Source organism: Sorex araneus, chromosome 4 (genome assembly GCF_027595985.1).
Source record: "Sorex araneus isolate mSorAra2 chromosome 4, mSorAra2.pri, whole genome shotgun sequence".
NCBI lineage: Eukaryota > Metazoa > Chordata > Mammalia > Eulipotyphla > Soricidae > Sorex > Sorex araneus.
In genome coordinates this window covers 10,989,124-11,007,829 of record NC_073305.1, presented here as the reverse complement: position 1 = coordinate 11,007,829, position 18,706 = coordinate 10,989,124, and the positions used below count along the sequence as shown (strand labels likewise).

At 60.0% G+C, this 18,706-nt stretch overlaps 1 protein-coding gene across 1 annotated transcript; it reads right to left on the bottom strand.

Moving 5' to 3' along the window:
• Nucleotides 1-1,029: 1,029 nt before the first annotated feature.
• On the bottom strand, nucleotides 1,030-1,731 carry DNAJB8 (DnaJ heat shock protein family (Hsp40) member B8). Its single transcript, XM_004603788.2, has one exon. It carries the CDS (start codon nucleotides 1,729-1,731, stop codon nucleotides 1,030-1,032), a length of 702 nt encoding a protein of 233 aa, XP_004603845.1.
• Nucleotides 1,732-18,706: the final 16,975 nt, after the last annotated feature.

Sequence of the window (18,706 nt, the reverse complement as noted above, 5' to 3'; positions counted from 1 at the left end):
GGTGGGGTAGAGGGGAGGCCCCTGGGACTGGAGCTCAGAGGAAGGTCCTGGGGGTGGGAGCAGGTCAGGGGTCAGGGGCCAGGTGAGAGGCAGCGGCTGCGGTCTCTTAGAGCCGAGGGGGGAACCCGGGAAAACTGGCCGAGCACCGGGAGCCCACCGGGAGCCCAGCAACAGGGAGGGCGTTTGCCTTGCGGGCGCCCGCACAGGGTTCGATCCCGAGCACTGCCGGGAGTAATTTCTGAGTGCAGAGCCAGGAGCAAGCCCTGAGCACCTCTAGGTGTGGCCCCAAATCAAAAACCAAACAAACAGGGGCCGGAGTGACAGCACAGCGGGGAGGGCCTTTGCCTTGCACGTGGCCGACCTGGGTTCGATTCCCAGCATCCCATGGGGTCCCCTGAGCACCGTCAGGAGTGATTCCTGAGTGCAGAGCCAGGAGTAACCCCTGAGCATCGCCGGGTGTGACCCAAAAAGCAAAAAAATAAAAATAAAACACCCACAAAAACCAACCAACCAAACTAGAATAAAACCGGCCGAGCCCATGGGGCTGGAGTGATGATAGCACAGCGGGTAGGGCGTTTGCCTTGCACGTGGCCGACCCGGGTTCGATTCCCATCATCCCATATGGTCTCCCGAGCACTGCCAGGACTAATTTTTTAGTGCAGACCCAGGAGTAACCCCTGAGCATCGCCGGGTGTGACCCAAAAAGCAAAAAACAAAACACTGGCCAGGCCCAAGCCCTCGGGGGTGCAAGAGGGGCACCGGGACCCTCGTGAGGACCACCAGCCTGTGCCAACGTTAAGGCCTGGGTGGTGGGTACAGGGGCCCAGGGCAACGCTGGAGGCCACTGCGGCTGGTGGCCACCTGGGCGGCGACAGGCCAGCAGCAGGAGCGGGGGGGCGGGGGCCGCCAGGCGCCCGACGGGGACCGGGGGACCGAGGACGCTCGGAACTCACTGGGCCCGTTTATTAAGCATCAGCCCCTGGTGCCCGGCGCTGGCGGCGGCCGGGGGCGCGGCCGGGCGGGCGGCCCTCACTTGTCGTCCACGCGCTTCAGCTGCTCTTTGCCGTTGATGGTGACGGACTTGAGCTGCCCGTCCTCCTCCACCTCCACGCGCTCCTGCCCGTTCTCCACGATGCGCTTGGTGGTGACCTTGTGCCCGTTGACCACCTCGGTGGACGACATCACCGACTTGAACCCGGAGCCGCCGGCGCCCGCGCCCCCGAAGGAGGTGGAGGAGTAGGTGGCGCGGCTGGCGGTGCCCCCGCGGCCCAGGTTGTCGAAGGAGGAGAAGGCCTCCAGGAAGGCGGGGAACTCGCCGAAGCCGGCCGAGAAGGCGTTCCTCAGGCCGTGGCCCCGGCTGGGCCGGTCGCTGCTGAACGGGTTGTCCCAGAAGTCGAAGGAGAAGGGGTCCAGGCCCCCGAAGAACTCGCGGAAGATGTCCTCGGGGTTGCGGAAGGTGTAGCCCGTGTCGAAGGGGCTGCCGTAGGGGGGGCTGGCCCCGCCGCCCGCCCGCCAGCCCCCGCAGCCCGCCCGGTCGTACAGGGAGCGCTTCTTGGCGTCAGACAGGACCTCGTAGGCCTCCGACACCTGCTTGAACCGCTTCTCCGCCTCCTCCTTGTTGCCGGGGTTCTTGTCCGGGTGCCAGCGCAGGGCCAGCTTGCGGTAGGCCTTCTTGATGTCCTCCTGGGAGGCGCCCGCCTGCACGCCCAGCACCTCGTAGTAGCTCCCCATGCTGCGGGCGGCGGGCGGGGGCTGGGGCGGGAGCTGGGGCCAGTGGGGGGGCGGGGCTGGGGGGGCGCGAGGCAGCGGGGTGGTGACCGGCTCCCTCTGCCGCGGGGGCCGGGCTGGAAGCTCCAGGGGGTGCTGCTCTTCCGGGGTCACCCTTTCATAGCACCCCTGGCCAGGGACAGGGGCGCCTCCACTGAGGGGCGGGGGGAGGGGAGGGACACTGCGGCCAGGGGCCAGGCCAGGCCAGGGCCCCCCGCCCAGCTGCGCCCTGGAGCCTTTGTGACCTCAGCCCCCGGGCGGGGCACCTTCACCCCCCACGCCCCCCCAGCCTCTGGGCCGAGCGGGGAAGCTGAGCCCGGCACCTTGGCCTGGCCCAAGGCCGTCGCTGCCAGGGTGGGCCCAGAACGCTGAGCAGGGTGGTGGGGGTGGTCTCTGGGAGACAAGGGGCTCGAAGACGAGAGGGAGGAGAGGGGAGAGAGGGAGAGGAAGGGGCGAGGAGGGAGGGGGAGGGGGCAGAGGGCCCTTCAGGGGGACCCTGTGGGGTGACTCTAGGAGCTCCTGGGCCCGTGAATGAGTGAAGGTCCCCGAGGTGGGCCCCGGGCAGGGCAGGGCCCGGGTGACTGTTTCCTGGGGCCCATCAGCCCCTCCCAGGACGGGGCCGGGCTCTGCAGGGGCCTGGCGGGATGTTTGCAGGGTACAGGAGGCTCAAGGTGGAGGTTTGGGCGGGCAGAGCCGGGAGAGTGGGTCTGTGGTGGTCAGAGGATGGACGTCCCGCCCCCACCCCCCCGCCTAGTGAGGAAAGTGGGCAACGACCCTTCGTGTGGACTCACAGGATCGGGGGCACCGGGGCTCACCCCAAAAGCTCCGGCCTCGTCCCTGGGACCAGGGGGCTCGGAGCTCTCACTGAGTGGAGGGTCTCTGGATGAGCTTGTTCCACCGGGATCCCAGGGGAGGGGGGACAGCTGGGGCTGGGGGGGGGGTCAGGTACACGACCCGAGGCCACAGCAGAAGCCGCACTGTGGGTCCAGAGGCTGAAAGTGGGGTGGGAGGTCCCTGGTGTCCACAGGGGACAGACACCTCATTTGTTTCACTTTGTTTGGGTCTGCTGGGCCAAACCCGGCAGTGCTCGGGGGCTAGTCCCAGCGGCCCTGGGGGGACCCAACGTGGTGCCCGGAATTGAACCGGGTCGCCCACGCGCAAGGCAAGCCACTTTGCCCCGGAGGTGCCGCCACAGCTCGGATTCTGCAGCCTCCAGAACCCGGGGGGTGACCTGAGGGTCAACCCCCACTTCCGGGGCCCCGTCCTGGCAGCCGGAGCAGCAGCAGGTGAGCGAGAGAGCAGAAGCTCCCGGAACCTTCCCCCATTGGCCGTCGGGATCCGCAATCGAGGACCCTGGCCGGCATCGGTTCCCACCTCCACCTGTTCCCCTCCAGGTAGGAGCGGAAGTCGGGAACCACCTGCCAGCCATTCCTCTTCCTCCCTCCTCTTCCTCCTCTTCCTCCTCCTCCTCCTCTTCCTCTCTCCTCCCCCTACCTCAGTTGTCACGGACTTGTCTTCCAGGTGTGGCCCAAGCAACATGTTGGCACATGGCTCGCCAGCCCCCTATGGGGTCATGGAACATTATAAAACTGCCCCCTAAAAAAATTTTTTTTTTCTTTTTGGGTCAGACCCGGCGTTGCCCAGGGGTTACTCCTGGTTCTGCACTCAGGAATTACTCCTGGCGGTGCTTGGGGGACCGTACAGAATGCTGGGGAATCAAACCTGGGTCGGCCGCATGCAAGGCAAACGCCCTACCCGCTGTGCTATCGCTCCGGCCCCTAAAAAATTTTTTTTTAAGCAAAATCTGCCCCCAAGTAAATGTCCTTAGGATTCTCTACCCGTCTGTGTTTGATGTGTGCCTATTAGGGAGCACTCTACGCCTGGGGCTGCATCAAAGTTTCTTGAGCGAAAGAGGTCAGGAGTGGAGCAAGTTTCAGGGGCCCTGGTCTCCCCGGGCCCAAAGGCGCAGAGGAACCAGGGCTCAGAGCGCCATCCAAGACACCAAAGCCAGCCTCGGACCCCCACCCCCGCCCCTGCCTCTGCCCCCCGCCATCCCCAGCTCCCACGTGTCCCCTGGTGGTGGACAAAGTGCCAGGACCCCTCACGGGCGAGTCTGCCGATCAGGCTCACTGGGCCTGGGGCTGGCGGGCCAGTGGTCCCCGCCAGCTCCCTGGTGGCGGGGGTCAGCAGGGCCCCTGCTGACTGGTGGCCGCGGACGAGGCCAGAGGGAGGGGCGCACATGAAGAGGAGGTGAGGGGAGCTGGGAGCAGGCTTGGCCAGAGAGGCTGCTGGTGGCACACGCCTGCAGGGCTGGAGTGAGGGCGGTGAGGCTGCAGGGGACAGAGGCGTTGGGGGCGGCGGAGGGGGTGGACGTGGAGCTGGGGGTGCAAGTGGAGGTGACGGAGATGGCCAGGCAGGGGAGATTTACGGCAAAGCATGGAGGTGGGTGGGGGGATGGAGATGGAGTGGTGATGCGGGGGTGAAGGCGGTAGGGGTGAAGGTGGTCATGGAGGTGATGGAGAGAGGAACAGAGATAGTGAAGGGCGGAGGTGTTTGGAGGTAGTGACAGTGATGATGGAGGTGGAGGAGGTGATGGGAGGATGGAAGTGGAGGAGGTGATGGTGACGAAAGTGGTGGAGGTGATGGTGATGGAGGTGATGAGGGGATGGTGACGGAGGTGATGGAAGCAATGGTGACGGAGGTGACGGAGGTGATGGAGGTGATGGTGATGGAGGTGATGAGGTGATGGTGACAGAGGTGGTGGAGGTGATAATGACAGAGGTGATGAGGTGATGGTGACGAAAGTGATGGAGGTGATGGTGACGGAGGTGATGAGGTGATGGTGACGGAGGTGGTGGAGGTGATGGTGACGAAGATGATGAGGTGATGGTGACGGATGTGGTGGAGGTAATGGTGATGGAGGTGATGAGGGGATGATGAAGAAGGTGATGGAGGTGATGGTGACGGAGGTGATGAGGTGATGGTGACGGATGTGGTGGAGGTGATGGTGACAGAGGTGATGAGAGGATGGTGATGGAGGTGATGGAAGCAATGGTGACGGAGGTGACGGAGGTGATGGTGACAGAGGTGATGGTGATGGAGGTGATGAGGTTATGGTGACAGAGGTGGTGGAGGTGATAATGACAGAGGTGATGAGGTGATGGTGACGAAAGTGATGGAGGTGATGGTGACGGAGGTGATGAGGTGATGGTGACGGATGTGGTGGAGGTGATGGTGACGGAGGTGATGAGGGGATGGTGACAGAGGAGATGATGACGGAGGTGATGAGGTGATGGTGACGAAGGTGATGGAGGTGATGGTGATGGAGGTGATGAGGTGATGGTGACGGAGGTGATGGAGGTGATGGTGACGGAGGTGATGAGGTGATGGTGACGGAGGTGATGGAGGTGATGGTGACGGAGGTGATGAGGTGATGGTGACGGAGGTGATGACGTGATGGTGACGGAGGTGGTGGAGGTGATGGTGATGGAGGTGGTGGAGGTGATGATGACAGAGATGATGGAGGTGATGGTGACGGAGGTGGGGGAGGTGATGGTGATGGAGGTGGGGGAGGTGATGGTGACAGAGGTGGTGGAGGTGATGGTGATGGAGGTGGTGAAGGTGATGGTGACGAAGGTGATGGAGGTACGGGGGGATGGAGAGATGGGGGGACGGAGGGGACGGAGGGGATGTGAGGATGGGGGGACGGAGGGGGAGGGTCGTGGGAGCGCCGTGAGGGGAAGGCGGGAGGGGCCGTGGCGGTGGCTGTGGAGCCTGGCGTGGGCGTGAGGGGCAGGGCCCCACAGTGGCGCTGGCGGCCGGTGAGGGGGGCTGGGCCGAGCTGGGCGATGTTTCCTCCCGGGCGGGCGGCAGTGGTTGTCCTGGCCAGCGCAGGGTCCCTGCCCACCTGGCCCTGTTCTGACCTGCGGCCGAGGGCAGCTCTGTTGGGCACACCGGCCTCGTGCCAGGGGCCCTGCAAGGACGAGGACCACGGGGCAGGGGCGGGGCCTTCGCAAGCCCCTGTTGGAATGTGGCGTTCTCCGCTCCCGGGGCGTGTGGCCAGGGCCAGGGTGGGCCGGGAACGGCCGCCTCCAGGAAGCGTTGATTGCTTCAGGGCTACTTCCGGGCGCACAATATTGGTCCCGGTAGCGGGAGGGCCATGCCGGCCGGGCGGGGGCCACGGGGCGCCTGGCAACAGCAGTGCTGGGGGCCTGAGGGGCCGAGCGGCTCAGGCGACGGGGTCTGTCACTTAGTGGAAAGTGACAGGATTCCTTTTGCTCTGTCTGGGGCCACCCCTGGAGTTGCGCGGGACGGACTCCTGGCTCTGTGCTCAGGAATCACTCCTGGTGGGCCCGGGACAACCCCTGCAGTGCTGGGACCAAACCTGAGTCAGCCAGGCAAGCCCCCGGCCCACGGCACCGTCACTCCAGCCTGAGGAGTGGCAGGAGTTTCTCCGGGGGCCGTGGAGGATGTCAGTGAGGGGCGGGGGGGGGGGGAGGGCAGGGGGCTGCCCAGGCTCCTGCCACCTGTGGCCCCTGCGGTCTGCGGAGGTTGTCAGACTGTCTTTGCTTTGGTGGGTCCGGCCAGGAGTGCGGCGTGTGTCCAGAGAGCAGCGGGAGAGCGCGGCAGGTGGCCGCGTCCGGGCCACTGTCCGTCTCCTGCTTTGGGGCTGGTGTCCTCGGGAAACTCTGGAACACTCTGAGGTTCCGGCAGGTTCCAGCCCTCCGAGGCCACACAGTCCCCGTGGCTGACCTGGGCTTCCCCCCGTGGCTCGTCCAGGGGTGAGGGGAACCACCCGGTCTCTTCACCCTGCGGCGTGGACGCGTGGCCCTGGCGGCTGCAGCTTAGGTGAAGGCAGTGGTGAGCGGACAGACGGAAGGGGGGTCAGGGCAGGCGTTGGAGGGGACGGTGGTGGGGACGGAGGTGGGGGGGGAGATGGTGAGGAAGGTGCAGGGTGGAGGTGGTGATGGAGGTGGTACAGATGGTGACAGAGATGGTGGAGGTGATGAAGATGTGATGGAGGTGATAAAGGTAGTGATGGAGGGGGAGGGGTGACAGGTGGTGGTACAGATAGTGGTGGAGGATGCTGGAGGTGATGGTGGAGGTGATGGAGATGGTGATGGAGGCAATAAAGGTGGTGGTGGAGGGTGAATATGGTGATGGAGGTGGGGGAGGTGGGGGAGGTGATGGAGATGGTGATGAGATGGTGGAGGTAATAGAGATGGTGATGGAGATGGTGGAGGTAATAGAAATGGTGATGGAGATGGTGATGGAGCTGGTGGAGGTGATGGAGATGGTGATGGAGATGGAGGAGATGATAGAGATGGTGATGGAGCTGGTGGAGGTGATGGAGATGGTGATGGAGATGGTGGAGGTGATGGTGATTGTGGTGGAGCTGGTGGAGGTGATGGTGATTGTGGTGGAGCTGGTGGAGGTGATGGAGATGGTGATGGAGATGGTGGAGGTGATGGTGGAGGTGATGGAGATGGTGATGGAGATGGAGGTGATGGTGGAGGTGATGGAGATGGTGATGGAGATGGTGGAGGTGATGGAGATGGTGATGGAGCTGGTGGAGGTGATGGAGACAGTGATGGAGGCGATGAAGGTGATAGTGGAGGGTGGCTATGGTGATGGAGGTGACGGAGGTGGGGGAGGTGCTGAGCTGGTGAGGCAGTGGCGAAGGCGGCATGGAGTGGGCGTGACGATGGTGGCGGTGCAGGCTGCTGCCCCGGGGGCTGTGCGGTGCTGGGGTGGGCTGTGAGGGGGACGGGGTAGTGGCGGGTCTGGCTGAGACAGACGCGGCGGCGCTGCAGACGGCGGTGCTGGCCTTGGCGGCGGTGCAGTCCCGGCAGTGGGGGCTGGTGAGGGCCGTGCCTGCAGGCGCGGGGCCGGGTCTGATGGCGGCCGTGGTGGGGCGCGACGGCGGGAGCGGGAAGCTGGCCGGGCGGGGCACGCTGAGGCCGAGGGGTGTCGGCGGTGCCCGAGGGGGGGGTCCTGGCCGAGAAGGGCTGCGGCGGTGGGTGGAGAGGGCCAAGGTGGCGGGGGAGGCCGGGTCCCTGGGGACGCTGCTGGAGGGAGGGGGGGTGGGTGCCGGCCTGGGTCCCGCACACGGGAGGCGGCCCAGAGGGAGGAGGGGCTGAGGTCTCGCCTGGCGCAGGACTCCGGCACCCCGGGGAGACTGTGGCGGCCACTGCTGTGTCCACAGGCCCTGTCCCAGCTCCTGGGGGTGCGGCTGGACGGGGCAGAGCTGTGGACCGCCCCCAGCCCTCCCAGGAAGCCAAGCGGCCAGCAGGTCCCGGGACAGGGGCCCCGTGGCTCACGGCTGGGGGAGGGACTGTGGCCCCCCCAGCCTGCTGGGCCACGGGGGGGGGGCCCAGGAGGCAGGGGTGGAGCCTTGTGGCCGCCTGCCCCAGGGATGTCCCCTCCTTGGCCACCGGCCAGGCAGAAAGAGGAGCCTGGAGGCGCCTGGGAGGCGGGTGGCAGAGCGGGGTCCAGGGGCTTCCAGGAGAGACAGTTGAGCGGGTGGAGACCTTCACGGGAGTCCCCCCGCCTCCACCGTGGGGGGCTCCCCACACCTCCGACCCTGTGCCCCTGAGCCATGACCAGCCGAGAGAGAGAACAAGGCACTCGGGCCACCAGGTGACCGCAGCAGAGCCCAACCGGGCCCTGCTTGGGGAGGACCAGAGAGGGCAGGGCAGAGCCAAGGTCACACAGCGTTCCAGGAGCCCGCGAGCAGGGCGGGCTGATGGAGGCCGATTAGGCAGCCAATTGGTATTCTGGGCCGCCAGAGGCCCCGCTCTGTCTCCGTAATTAATGGAGTGGCTTTTTAAAAGGATTCTAATCACCCCCGATGCTATCTGCTTATCACTAGCGTTCCTAATTAGATGATCCTGCAGTCACTCCAGCTAATTCCCTCCAGCCCCCACGCAGCCCTGCCCGGCCTGGGACACCCACCCCACCCCCAGCGGCCGCCCCAGCCCGGCCAGATGGGCAGCTCGGGCCTCCTCTGCCCTCGGGGGCCCCGCTGCTCTAACTGCATTACCTTCAGGATGGATGAGGGACAGCAGGGGATGGATGGGCCCCTGTGCGGCTGTGACAGGTGAGGTGGGACGGGAGGCCAGGTGGACAGGCCGACAGACGTCCTGAGAGGCCGTGAGCTCGGTCCGTCCCGGAGTTCGGCCCGGCTGGGTGCAAGCCATGTGTTGTTGGGGAAGGCACTTCCCCGACCTGTGCCTCAATTTCCCCATCTGTGAGGGGGGCTAGTCACAGGCTCCGAGCAGAGCGAGCTGCCTCTCTGGGCACGGAGAAGGAGTTGGGGGTGGGTGGGATGGCAGGACGGGCAGATGGGCAGGACACGTGCACGGAAGGCACATGGACACCCATGGACGGGCCGGTGGGGGCTGGACAGGAAGGGCCGGTGGAGACCCAGCAAGGCCGAGAGGGAGGTGGGTGGAGGCTGGCGCGGCTTTTTTTCTCTAGAGGTCACAGAACGAGCCCAGGTCAGGTGCCAACACACGCCCGCCCAGACCTGCTTTCTCCTCCCTGGATCTTCCTGTCCAACCCTGGCAAGGCGGTGCTGATGGGTGCCCACGTGTCCCTGGACTGGTCCCCTGACCTGACCCCCCGGCAGGGCTCCGCGCTCTGCCCAGGTGGGGTCCGTGCCCTGCACCTGCCCAGCCTGCCCGCTCTCCACCCTCCCTCCTGACCTTGGCGCCCTTGTCCCCAGCCCCCCTACTGGCGTGACTCTGGCCTGCTCCCGGCCCAGCAGGTGGGCCGAAGCCTCCTGGACTCCAGCCCAGAGCAGCTTCTAAAGTAGGGAAGTTTCTGGGTCTTTCTAGAAAGAGTACAGGCTAAAGAAGCGTCTGAAGCATGGTCCAAGGTACAGACCTGTGTGCAAGTTAAAACACTTACACTGGCAGGCACTGACCTATTCACCCACCTACATATCCCACTCACCCACCGTACACCCACCTACCCACCCACCCACCCACCCACCCACCCACACCCCCGTCCACACCATTGCTGGCATACACACCCATCCATCCATCCTCACCCACATATTCACCCATCCATCCATCCATCCATCCATCCACCCATCCATCCATCCATCCATCCATCCATCCATCCATCCATCCATCCACCCATCCATCCACTCATCCACCCACCCACCCATCCATCCATTCATCCATCCATCCATCCATCCATCCATCCATCCATCCATCTGTCCATCCGTCCATCCATCCATCCATCCGTCCATCCCTCCTCTCCCTCCCTGACCCAAACTCTCACCCACCCACGTGCTCCTCCAGCCCCTCAGCCCCTGCCATGCTGTTCCTTGAGCCCCTTCTACCACTATCCATACCTGTGCTGTGTGCCAGGCACTGTTCAAGGTGCTGAAGATTTATTTTGCTTTTCAGAGCACCAGGCAGAACCTTGGCTTCGTGGACCTCCCACCTAGTTGGGGGTTTACAAGAAACTGACCACAAATGACCATTTAACGTAATGTCGGGTGGCACAGCAGAGGCCGTGGAGAGAAGTAAAGGATAAAGAGGACCTAGAGAGATGAGTATGACACTCTTAGAGAGAGAGTATCGTGGCGGTGCCACCGGGCATCCGTGTCCTATGCATGCAGGCATACTCCACACATGGGAACACAGTCACACAAAGAAGGCCCACGTGAGGCCACTCCGCCCTGCCGTGCCTAATGTCAGGACGCAATACCTGCAGAGGGACCACTTCCATCCCCAGCCGGGCGCTTTGGCTCCCATCAAGGACTGTCTCCTCGAGTCTCATGCTAAGTGAAATGAGTCAGAAAGAGAGGGACAGACATAGAGGGACTGCACTCATTTGTGGAGTATGAAGTAACATCACATGAGGCTGACACCCAAGGACAGTAGACACAAGGGCCAGGGGGATTGCCCCATAGCTGGAAGCCTGCTTCACGAGTGAAGGGGAGAAGGCAGATGGAATAGAGAAGGGATCACTAAGAAAATGATGGCTGGAGGAACCAGTTGGGATGGGAGATGCCGTAAGTAGATAATGGAGCAAACATGATGACCTCTCAGTGTCTGTGCTGCAAGCCATAATGCCCAAAAGTAGAGAGAGAGTATGGGGAATATTGTCTGCCATAGAGGCAGGGGGAGGGTGGGAAAGAGGGGGTATACCGGGGATATTGGTGGTGGGGAATGTGCACTGGTGGAGGGATGGGTGTTCGATCATTGTGTGACTGTAACCCAAACAGGAAAGCTTGTAACTATCTCACGGTGATTCAATAAAATTTAAAATTTTTTGAATGGGGGCTGGAGCGATAGCACAGCGGGTAGGGCGTTTGCCTTGCACACAGCCGACCCGGGTTCGATTCCCAGCATCCCATATGGTCCCCTGAGCACCGCCAGGGGTAATTCCTGAGTGAAGAGCCAGGAGTAACCCCTGTGCATCGCCAGGTGTGACCCAAAAACAAAAACAAAAACAAAAATTTAAATAAATAAATAATAAATATGGGGGGAAAAAAAAAAGGACCGTCTCCTCACCAGCTCTGCTCTCCCGGAGTCCAGCTTGCAGCTGGGTTTTGCTGGGTTCACTTGAGAGGGTCTGAGGCGACATCAATGCGAGTCACCCCTCACGCCCCCAAATCTTCCTGTGCTGGCCTGGGAGGGGTGGCAACAGAGCCGAGATGGACTGTCACCCCCCCCCAACGACAAATGACCCCTAGGGCGGGGAGCGGCAGTTGGCTTGCGGCTGGGCCCAATTTCCCAGCCACCTGGCCTGGGGTGTGAAGAATCAGCCTCCCACCCACTCCTCACCCGGGACAGTGCTCCCTCCCAGGGCGCCCTTGGCAACGCTGAGAGGCCTTTCCTCGGCCGTGAGCGAGGAGGGGTGGTGCTCCCCTGCTCCCCTGCACGGGTCAGCGTCCACGCCAGAGCACAGCCTGGCTCGAGGGCAGCCGCGCCAAGCCCCCAGCTGAAGCCCTGAAGCCGATCATCGGCTACGCACGAGAACGAGTGTCACCCTTGGGCGTTCCAAAGGGGACTCCGGTCCTCATAGGCTGGTTGGTTCGGGGACCACAGCTGGCTGTGCTCAGGGCTCGCTCCTGGCTCCGCACTTGGGACTCAGCCCTAGGGGACCATATGTGGCACCAGGTTTCGAACCCAGACCGGCTGCATACCAGGCCAGTAGCTTACTTGCTGCACCTTCTTTCCAACCCTTTTAATCCAATTCCTTAAAACGCAGAGGCGGGGGGGCCGGAGCGATAGCACAGCGGGTAGGGCATTTGCCTTGCACGCGGCGGACCCAGGTTCGATCCCCGGCATCCCATATGGTCCCCCAAGCACTGCCAGGAGTAATTCCTGAGTGCAGAGCCAGGAGTAACCCCTGTGCATCGCTGGGTGTGACCCAAAAAGCAAAAAAAAGAAAAAGAAAAGAAAAACTCAGAGGCTGGGGCTGGAGGGAGAGCTCAGTGGTTGGCACACGTGCTTGAGCAGGAAGCCTGGCGTGCCCAGCTGGAAGTAGCCCTGAGCACACCACCAGGTGTGGCCCCAAAATAAGACCAAAAAGAGCAGGAGATCTGCCACTTTTTTCAATGAAGTGCAAGGCTTAAAAAGGAGAAAGCCAGGGGCCCGAGTGATAGCACAGCGGGGAGAGCGTTTGCCTTGCACGCGGCCAACCTGGGTTCAATCTTCGGCATCCCATAGGGTCCCCCTGAGCACCGCCAGGAGTGATTCCTGAGTGCAGAGCCAGGAGTGACCCCTGTGCATCGCCAGGAGTGACCCAAAAAGCAAAAAGTAAAATAAAAAGAAGAAAGCCAACTCAGGGCTCGAATGGGGGGTGTCACCAACCCGTGTCTGAGTTTGAGGGGGAGTGAGGGGGTGGGTGTCGGGGCTAGGGAAGGCTCGATGCCCAGACCTTGGGCTCTGTCCTGAACTGGAAGGCCCTAGGGAAAAAGCGAACCAGGAGAAATGTGATCTGTTGCACATTCTAGAAAGATCTGTCCACAGCAATGACATCCCCCAGGCCATACCCAGCAAACTGGTAAAACTGTAAACGTCTGACATCACCCAGCACAGGCGAGGCAGCGGAGCCATGGGAATCCCACCCCTGCTGCTGGCATGAACTCGAAAACAACCTGTTAGGAAAATTCCTTGTAGATGGGAGAGCCCGGAGTTCCTTCATTCACTTATTCGGCTTCTAGGCTGAGTAACAAGAATGTCCGTTGCTGCCCTGTTTATAGTTGGAAATGGGACAGAGGGCAAAGAGTGGGTGCTATGTGAGCACTGTGAAATAGTCTACAGCAGAGACAAAGGAATGAGTCCAAATTTCCTATGTTTGGAGTACAGCAGATCGAGGGAACTGCTTTGCACACAGCCAATGCAGGTTTGATCCCTGACACCTCAAAGAGTCCCTCGAAGACCACCCGGAGTGATCCCTGAGTGCAGAGCCAGGATTAAACCTTGGCATAGCCAAAACAAAACCAACCCTTCCTGTGTTTAGGAGAACGACCGTGGCATCGTGCGACAACAGGCCGAGTAACACAGCTCTCTCCGGGGCTCAGACTCAGACACAGGTAATAAAGCAGCAAAGCTGAGCAGGTCTCGGGGTGAGGGCGGAGGAACGGGTTGGAGGCACCCACCTGTCGGGCTGACCCCGTCGCCTCTGTTCTCCTGTCTGGGGGAGTTCGGGCCCGGGAGGGTGGGGGCCAGCGGCTGGCAGAGCCGGGAGCATTGGGGAAGGCACTGGGAGGTCAGGGCACAGCCACGGGACTCGCGAGGGCTCAGGCTCCACCCACTGTCTGGTTCCAGGCTCCGAGTCTCCTGCCGGCTCTGCAGTAACCGGGTGCCCAGGCCCCAGAGCTGCAGCCCCGGGGAGGGTCTGGGGGACCAAGGGGACAGCTCACCGGTCAGACACCCCAGGCCGAGCACCTGAGGGGAGCCAGCCCTGGGGCGCTGAGGGGGGCCTCAGTGAAGCCACGGGAACCAGCGGCGGGAGCCATAGCAGAGCGGGGAGGGCGCCGGCCTTGCACCTGGCCGACCTGGGTTCGATCCTCGGCATCCCTGGCAGGTCCCTCGAGCCCCTTGAACTCGGCAAAGAAACCAGTCAGTAATGAGACGGGGCGAGCGTGCGGGTCTGAGCTGCTCCGACGTCAGGGACTCGTGGTGGGCAGCAGACCCTCAGGTGGGCCTCGAGGAGGGGCCAGGGGGTTGGTGATCTTAGTGGCCTGCTCTTTCTTTCTTTCTTTCTTTCTTTCTTTCTTTCTTTCTTTCTTTCTTTCTTTCTTTCTTTCTTTCTTTCTTTCTTTCTTTCTTTCTTTCTTTCTTTCTTCTTTCTTTCTTTCCTTTCTTCCTTCCTTCCCTTCTTCCTTCCCTTCTTCCTTCCCTTCCTTCCTTCCTTCCTTCCTTCGCTTCTTCCTTCCCTTCCTTCCTTCCTTCTTTCCTTTCTTTCTTTCCTTCTTTCTTTCTTTCTTTCTTTCTTTCTTTCTTTCTTTCTTTCTTTCTTTCTTTCTTTCTTTCTTTCTTCCTTCCTTCCTTTCTTTCTCTCTTTCTTCCTCTCTTTCCTTCCTTCCTTCCTTCTTTCTTTCTTCCTTTCTTTTCTTTCTTCCTTCCTTCTTTCTTTCTTCCTTTCTTTTCTTTCTTCCTTTCTTCCTTCCTTCCTTTCTTTTTCTTTCTTTCTTTCTTTCTTTCTTTCTTTCTTTCTTTCTTTCTTTCTTTCTTTCTTTCTTTCTTTCTTTCTTTCTTTCTCTCTCTTTCTTTCTCTTCCTTCCTTCCCTTCTTCCTTCCTTCTTTCTCTCTCTTTCTTTTTCTCTCTTTTTCTCTTTCTCTCTTTCTCCCTTTCTCTCTTTCTTTCTTTCTTTCTTTCTTTCTTTCTTTCTTTCTTTCTTTCTTTCTTTCTTTCTTTCTTTCTTTCTTTCTTTCTTTCTTTCTTTCTTTCTTTCTTTCTTTCTTTCTTTCTTCTCTCTGGTCTGTCACTGTTTTCATTCAAAGGTTAAGGACAGTCCCTCCAGGGGAGAGTGGCAGAGTGTAAGCCAGGGTGCCAGCCGGCCGGGGCAGAAACAGCCTAGAGATGTCCAGAGAAGGGTCCAGGCACTGGGTGGGGATGCAGGGCTGATGTGCACCCACAATCCCAGCTGCCCCAACGCAGCCCACCCTCTGGGGGTGGCCGGCAGCACTTTCCCAGGGTGCCCGGGGGAGCAGTCCGAGTGGGGGCGGAGGGAAGAGGCAGCTGGGCAGCCCCCCAGTGAGAACCGTTCTAGCCGACCCCCTCCCAGGGGGCAAGACTGCCCCCTTCCCTCAGTTTCCCCACATGCCCAGGCCTGCTCTGCGGGGACCCTCCTGCCGATATGGGGGGCTGCTGATTCTAAACTGTCAGGAGCCCAGAGCCGTGAGAGTGTCCTTGCTGGGGCTGCAGGAGCACCAAGACCCCAGCACCCTGGGCTTCTGGGAGATGAGGAAGGCGTGGAGTGGGTGGGGCCCCCCTGGCTGGGGCCCTCTCACCCTGAGGACAAACAGGTCTCCTGCCAGTTTTTTGGGTTTTTATTGGAGAGCCTGCAGGTTCCTTGGAGCAAAGGAGCCTCCAGATAAGGCTTCCCGGGACCTCACTGCCTGGGGCTTTGAGGCCCGGTGAGGAGTCCTCTAAGCTGCTCCAAAATGGAAAACATCCCCCGAGGGAGAGACCCCTTAGGAACCAGGGCCAGGCAAAGAAAACCGGTTTTTTGTTAATGATTCCTTTCTAACTTACAAACGCACCAGCACATAATCCTCGCAGGGCAAAGACCAGGGGAAAAGTTTCTAAAGTGGAAAGTGTTCTGTCTCCGCCGTGCTCTGCTCAAGGCTGGTTGGTGAAGGGGGCGCAGCCCAGATTATTCTCTCTCCACAAATATTTAGAAAACAGACACTTTGGGCATTTTTCTCCCTGCACTGGTGTGGTTTTTCCTTTTTGTTGGTTTTTTGTTTTTTTTTTTTTCTCCCTTTGAGAGAACCTTTCTCTGCCCCGCCAGTCCCAATGACCTGTGGCGGAGAAGGAGTGGCTGGAATCCGCCAGAGCACGTGTGGAATCTTCTGGATTATCATTCTCCCCAGCGGCGCCTGGCCCCTCTGCTCCCGCACAGTGGACAGAGCTGGGGGGTGACCAAGATGCGGTCTTGTGAATCGGTGTGTCCGAGCCACCGAGGGGGAGGGGACCCCAGGGACAGAGTAGCACCTCAATATGCCTTTCTGCTGGGAAGGACCCAGCCATGCGCCCTAAATTGGGGGGTGGGGGAGGGGTACTGCTGCATTTTTGTATTTTGCCGTTTTTTTTTTTTTTTTGGTGTATTGGCAAATAGTTTTTGCCAATTTGAGAATGATTCGAGGGGAGGGTCGGCGGGTTGGGCACTCAAGGCTTGCTCCTGGCTCTGTGCTCAGGGCCGAGTGTGTGCGAGGCAGGCCAGTACTGTCAGCCCTGCAGGGCCTCTCCGGCCCCTCAGCCTCTCTTTTGAAGTCTGTTGGAGGCCCAGTTCCCCGCTGCACACTCACTCCCCGTTGCCTACAGTGGTTTGGTCATTTTTTTTTATGGTTTGGGGCCATCATATCCCCAGGGGCACTCGGGCTCCTTTCAGCTTCCTTCTTGGGGGTTCGCATTTTGACTCCCACTCACTCTCCTGGCAACGGTCCTTGGTGTGGGGGGGCTCCCTACCTGTGAGTCTGTGGGAGCCCCTGATTTCTCCTCCTCAGGTCTGTCTTCCCCTCCTGGCCTCGGACTGAGCATTCCGGTCAGAGCCAGTAGCTTAGTGCTATACATAACAATTCCTGGAGACCCTGGGGTCGGGGCTTCTTGCAGAGGAATTGGGGGGAAAGGAATGGACACTTGGTCTTGGAATGACTCGGAGTTCGTGTCTAAGGCACCGGCCCAGGGGTCCTCTGGGCCCACTGACCCAACACGCCCTCCAGGCTGCAAACTTTTATTTATTTATTTTTTGCTTTTTGGGTCACACCTGGCGATGCTCAGGGGCTACTCCTGGCTCTGCACTCAGGAATTACTCCTGGCGGTGCTCAGGGGACCCTATGGGATGCTGGGAATCAAACCCGGGTTAGCCGCGTGCAAGGCAAACACCCTCCCCGCTGTGCTATCGCTCCAGCCCCCAGGCTGCAAACATTTTATGTCCTGGGATCAACCACTTCCTGGTTCTGGTTCGAGAAAGACTGAACTGAACCCGGGGTGGGGGGGATGGGGTGGTCAGCATTCCTCTTCCCATACGCTGTGAGGGAACCAAGCTGGGGGACCCCACGGGTAGGTCGTGCACATCGGGAGCACACATCTGTTTCCTTACTGCTGAACATGGAGAGAAGGTGGGTGAGGGTGCAGGACTCAGCCTCAGTGTCCCCAAGGTGCAGGCAAGAGCGGGGGGTAGAGGCAGAAGGAGGTTCCCGGGGAACAGCACCCATCACCCCTGCGTGGAGAGACGTAGAAGGAGCCTGTGGTCACAAAGCTGCCCACTGACAATCACTGGGACTGGGGCGGGATCTCCTTCCAGCTGGAGCGGGCGCCAGTAAGGTGCTGGTCTCGCACGTGGTCAGCCTGGGTTCGAACCCCAGCACCCCAGATGCACCCCCGGAGCACTGCCAGGCGTGGTTCCTGAGTGCAGAGCCAGGCATAACCCCAGGGCATTGCCGGGGATGGCCCAACACCACAAATAATAATTTAAAAAATTCATGATGTGGAGTTCATTCTTTGATTATTATTATTATTTTTTTAAGCAACACCGCTGCATTGTGTAGTGCAGACAGAAGTTGTGAGCTGGCCGGAGAAGGCTGTCGCTGCCGGTTTCCTACTCCAAGAGGCCGTCCACCCCAGAACGTCCTGGCGCCACCCACCCCACCCCATTCCCTGTTCGGGACCTGCGGGGCCACTCTGGTAACTGACGGGCTGTCCCAGGCTTGCTCTGACCATTGCTCTGCCCTTCCCCACAGTGACCCACAGCACTGGGTGATTGTGATCTTAGACCCTTACTGCTGGAAAGTAGGATACATGCACACACACACACACACATTCACACATACGCACACACACATACATACTCACACCCCTACACACATACTCACATATTCACACACACACTCACACCCCCCACACACATACATACTCACACGCACCCCTACACACACTAACTCAAACACTCCCTTATACACACACAACTCACACACCCCTACACACACATACTCACACACCCCTACACACACATACTCACACACCCCTACACACATACTCACATATTCACACACACACTCACACCCCCCACACACATACATACTCACACGCACCCCTACACACACTAACTCAAACACTCCCTTATACACACACAACTCACACACCCCTACACACACATACTCACACACCCCTACACACACATACTCACACACCCCTACACACATACTCACATATTCACACACACACTCACACCCCACATACACCCCTACACACACAAACACTCCCCTATACACCCCCCTATACACATACAACTCACACACCCCTACACACACATACTCACACACCCCTACACACATACTCCAACACACACATAACTTAAACACACACCCCCACACACATATTCACACACCCCCTACACACATAACTCCAAAACAGCCCTACACACACATACACACCCCTTACACAAACATATATGCACATAACCGTACACAAACATACTCACATACACACTCACACCCCCCCACACTAACTCAAACACTCCCCTATGCGCCCCCTATACACACACCCCGACACACATAACTTAAACACACATCCCCCCACACACATATTCACACACCCCTACACACATAACTAAGAAACACCCCTACACACACACCCCGACACACACATACTCACATACTCCTACACACACCCCAACACACACACACACACACACACACACCCCGACACACATACACTCACCCTCCACTAATGTCCCTAATTT

Excerpts from the sequence above, each read along its gene's own strand:
- DNAJB8 (XM_004603788.2), bottom strand. The coding sequence starts at position 1,731 with ATGGGGAGCTACTACGAGGTGCTGGGCGTGCAGGCGGGCGCCTCCCAG.